This window comes from Bison bison, unplaced genomic scaffold (genome assembly GCF_000754665.1).
Source record: "Bison bison bison isolate TAMUID 2011002044 unplaced genomic scaffold, Bison_UMD1.0 scf7180017864238, whole genome shotgun sequence".
NCBI lineage: Eukaryota > Metazoa > Chordata > Mammalia > Artiodactyla > Bovidae > Bison > Bison bison.
Window position 1 is genome coordinate 410,690 of NW_011494810.1, and position 4,185 is coordinate 414,874.

The 4,185-nt window shown below is 39.8% G+C and overlaps 1 protein-coding gene across 1 annotated transcript; it reads right to left on the reverse strand.

The window, feature by feature from the left end:
* Positions 1 to 2,687: 2,687 nt before the first annotated feature.
* On the reverse strand, positions 2,688 to 3,635 carry LOC104993379 (olfactory receptor 5V1-like). Its single transcript, XM_010846619.1, has one exon. The coding sequence runs from the start codon at positions 3,633 to 3,635 to the stop codon at positions 2,688 to 2,690; it is 948 nt and encodes a 315-aa protein (XP_010844921.1).
* Between the last annotated feature and the right edge of the window lie 550 nt (positions 3,636 to 4,185).

A 4,185-nucleotide genomic window follows, 5' to 3' on the forward strand; every position in this document is an offset into this window, starting at 1 on the left:
TCTGGTCCCATCACTTCATGGGAAATAGATGGGGAAACAGTGGAAACAATGTCAGACTTTATTTTTGGGTGGTTCCAAACCATTTTTGGGGGGCTCCAACATCACTGCAGATGGTGATTGCAGCCATGAAATTAAAAGATGCTCTTTCATGTGGCATAAATACAAATAATCATGCTATATTTGGCATAATTTTGAAAATGACTAAGAAATCAATGACAATCCAGAGGAGGAAGTGATATATGCTTTTTGAGTTATGTAAGACTACCTTATTAGTGATGTTATTACATCAGTTCAGTTCAGTTCAGTTGCTCAGCCATGTCCGACTCTTTGCGACCCCATGAATCACAGCACGCCAGGCTTCCCTGTTTATCACCAACTCCCGGAGTTTACTCAAACTCACGTCCATTGAGTCGTTGATGCCATATCATCCTCTGTCATCCCCTTCTTTTCCTGTCCTCAATCCCTCCCACCACCAGGGTCTTTTCCAATGAGTCAACTCTTCCCATGAGGTGGCCAAAGTATTGGAGTTTCAGCTTCAGCATCAGTCCTTCCAATGAACACCCAGGTCTTATCTCCTTTAGGATGGACTGGTTGGATCTCCTTGCAGTCCTAAGGACTCTCAAGAGTCTTCTCCAACACCACAGTTCAGAAGCATCAATTCCTCAGCGCTCAGCTTTTTTCATTGTCCAACTCTCACATCCATACATGACCACTGGAAAAACCATAGCCTTGACTAGATGGACCTTAGTTGGCAAAGTAATATCTCTGCTTTTCAATATGTTGTCTAGGTTGGTCATAAATTTCCTTCCAAGGAGTAAGCGTCTTTTAATTTCATGGCTGCAATCACTATCTGCAGTGATTTTGGAGCCCAGAAAAATAAGGTCTGACACTGTTTCCACTGTTTCCCCATCCACTTCCCATGAAGTGATGGGACCAGATGCCATGATCTTCGTTTTCTGAATGTTGAGCTTTAAGCCAACTTTTTCACTCTCCTCTTTCACTTTCATCAAGAGGCTTTTTAGTTCTTCACTTTCTGCCATAAGGGTGGTGTTGTCGACATATCTGAGGTTATTGATATTTCCCCTGGAAATCTTGATTCCAGCTTGTGCTTCTTCCAGCCCAGCGTTTCTCATGATGTACTCTGCCTATAAGTTAAATAAGCAGGGTGACAATATACAGCCTTGACATACTCCTTTTCCCATTTGGAACAAGTCTGTTGTTCCATGTCCAGTTCTAACTGTTGCTTCCTGACCTGCATACAGGTTTCTCAAGAGACAGGTCAGGTGTTCTGGTATTCCCATTTCTTTCAGAATTTTCCACAGTTTGTGGCTTTGGAATAGTCAGCAAAGCAGAAATAGATGTTTTTCTGGACCTCTCTTGCTTTTCTGATGACCCAGCAGATGTTGGCAATTTGATCTCTGGTTCCTCTGCCTTTTCTAAAACCAGCTTGAACATCTGGAAGTTCATGATTCATGTACTGCTGAAGCCTGGCTTAGAGAATTTTGATCATTACTTTACTACGGTGTGAGATGAGTGCAATTGTGCAGTAGTTTGAGCATTGTTTGGCATTGCCTTTCTTTGGGATTGGAAGGAAAACTGACCTTTTCCTCACTTAGTGGTTAATAGACAGAATCCAGATAAGAGAAAGCCAGAAGGCACTTATGTGACAGAGTGAAAAAGAGAATCAGAAATGCAGAGATTTGGTGACATACTAATTGTGATCACCAGACTGGACACTAAATTTTGAAAGCTATCAGGTTATCCAGGATGGGGAAAATTATTAAGAAAATTATACATGACTTCTGACCTTAAAGCAGTAGGAGATAAAGAAAATGTTCCTATCTCTACATGTGACAAGAAAAGGGAATGCACTGAAAATGATGGGCTATCTACAGTCAGAAACTATAGCTCTCTAGGCAAACAGAACAAAACTACTGGACTTTAAGGCAAAGCAAAGTTTAGTTTCATGAGTTTCAGTCTAAGTAGCAGAGTAAAATTTATAATAAAATACAAGGTAGCTAATAGATGTGCTTGTGTGTGTGTGTTTGTGTCTATGTAAATGACCATGTTGATGCTAAGATGAGAATAATACAGTGAGCTGAATTAAATATCTAAATCAGAGACAGAAAAAACTAAATGCACTCCTAGAGGGCACAGGCAGAACTGAGAATGGAAAGGCTCATAGGAAAATACAGAGAAACTGAGAAATACAGAATAAGTGGAAGCTAAAATTGAAGAGGAAGAAGAATGAAATGAAAACACTAAGGATAAATGTCATAACATAAGGATACTTTATTTGTAGTCTATCAAATAAAGGAAAGAAATATAGATACCATTTATACATAAATATAGATTCAAAAAAGATAAAAATACAGATATATAGATATGAATATGATAATAGATCTAAGTTAACTTAGGTTCCATTTATACCTGTTACATTGTGTAATTATTAACAGTTCTCTGCTTCCTTTCAGAAAATATCAACTTTTGGATGATAAAATTAATGTTTCTAGTTCAGGAAGATAGTGATATATAGATAGACATAACTAATGTTATACGTGTGTATAAAAATTTCTATGTGTAGACAAGTTTGCATTCCATACACACTTACCTTAATTGAAAATTATTCTATGAATTATTTCTATGAAATCATCATATATTGAGCTTTGAGTCATTTGCTTTTAATATTATACTTGCAGTGAATATACTCTATGACATAAGACTCTTCTGAGTGCTCCTTTCACTTCTGTATTTCTCAAGCTGTAGATCATGGGGTTTAACATTGGAGTAATAATTCCATATAACATGGAAATGAGTCTATCTCTTGCTGGGAAGTGTTGACTGGAATAGGGGCGTACATAGGTAAATACTGTCGTGCCACCAAATAAACAAACCACCAGAAGGTGGGAAGCACATGTGGAAAAGGCTTTATGCTTCCCACCTGTGGACTGAATCTTTAGGATGGCAGATACAATGTAGAAGTATGAGATAAAAGTAACCAAAAAGGAGCTGATCCCCAAGATACCTCCTTCCACTAAAATAAGCATTTCTGCCACATAAGTGGATGAGCATGAGAGGACCAGCACTGGTGGGATGTCACAGTAGTACTGGTTAACTTGGTTAGACTTGCAGAAAGAAAGGTGGAACATAGATACTGTATGAAGGAGGGAATTGAGAAATCCTGCTGTCCAGGTCCCAGCAGTCAGCTTGACACAGCGAACCTTAGTAATGATGAGGGTGTAACGAAGAGGGAAACAGATGGCCACATACCTGTCATAAGCCATGACAGAGAGAAGGAAGACTTCAGTCCCCACAAGGGCCACCAGAAAATAAAGTTGCAAAGCACATCCAGTGAAGGAAATACTGTGCTTCTCAGTCAAGAGGTTCTCCAGCATCTTGGGGACAGTAACTGATGGGCAGAAGATGTCTAAGAGGGACAAACTTGCCAAAAAGTAATACATGGGTGTGTGCAGTTTTTTTTCAGTTCCAATGGCCAAGAGAATGGCCCCATTTCCCCCCACCGTGACCTGATAGATGATGGTAAAGACCACAAAGAGAGGGTAGCGCACCTCTGGGCGATCAGAAAGCCCTATGAGGATAAAATGAGTCACTGTGGTTTGATTGTAGGCATCCATCTCCTCTGTCTACAGTGGTCTTTCTGGAGGAAGTGTAACAAACAAAAACAGATTAGAGCAAAAAGCCCAAGAGGCAAGCAATGAGAAATTCTTACATGATAGCTGGTGAGCAGTTGTTGGTAAAGTATGTTAAAATTATATTTTAATTAGAGATTTTGATTATTATGTGTGTGCATTCAGGCGAGTCCAACTCTTTGAGATGCTATAGACTGAAGCCCCTCAGGCTCCTCTATCCACGGGATTCTCCAGGCAAGAACACTGGAGTGAGTTGCCATGCCCTCCTCCAGGGGATCTTTCAGATCCAGGGATCAAACCCACATCTCTCATGGCTCCTGCATTGCAGGTGGATTCTTTACCCCGGAGCCACTGGGGAAGTCCTTTGATTATTATAACTACTATTTTAAAATCTCCTGTTTTCATAATCTTGAAAATTCATTCTCTGTTCCTTTTCAAAAGCAAGCCCTCTGAGAAACTAACAACAACACCAAAAAAAAATCAAAATTTGCCTTCCATTAAACCACTGTGGACCTGTTTGGGATTTCACAGTTCA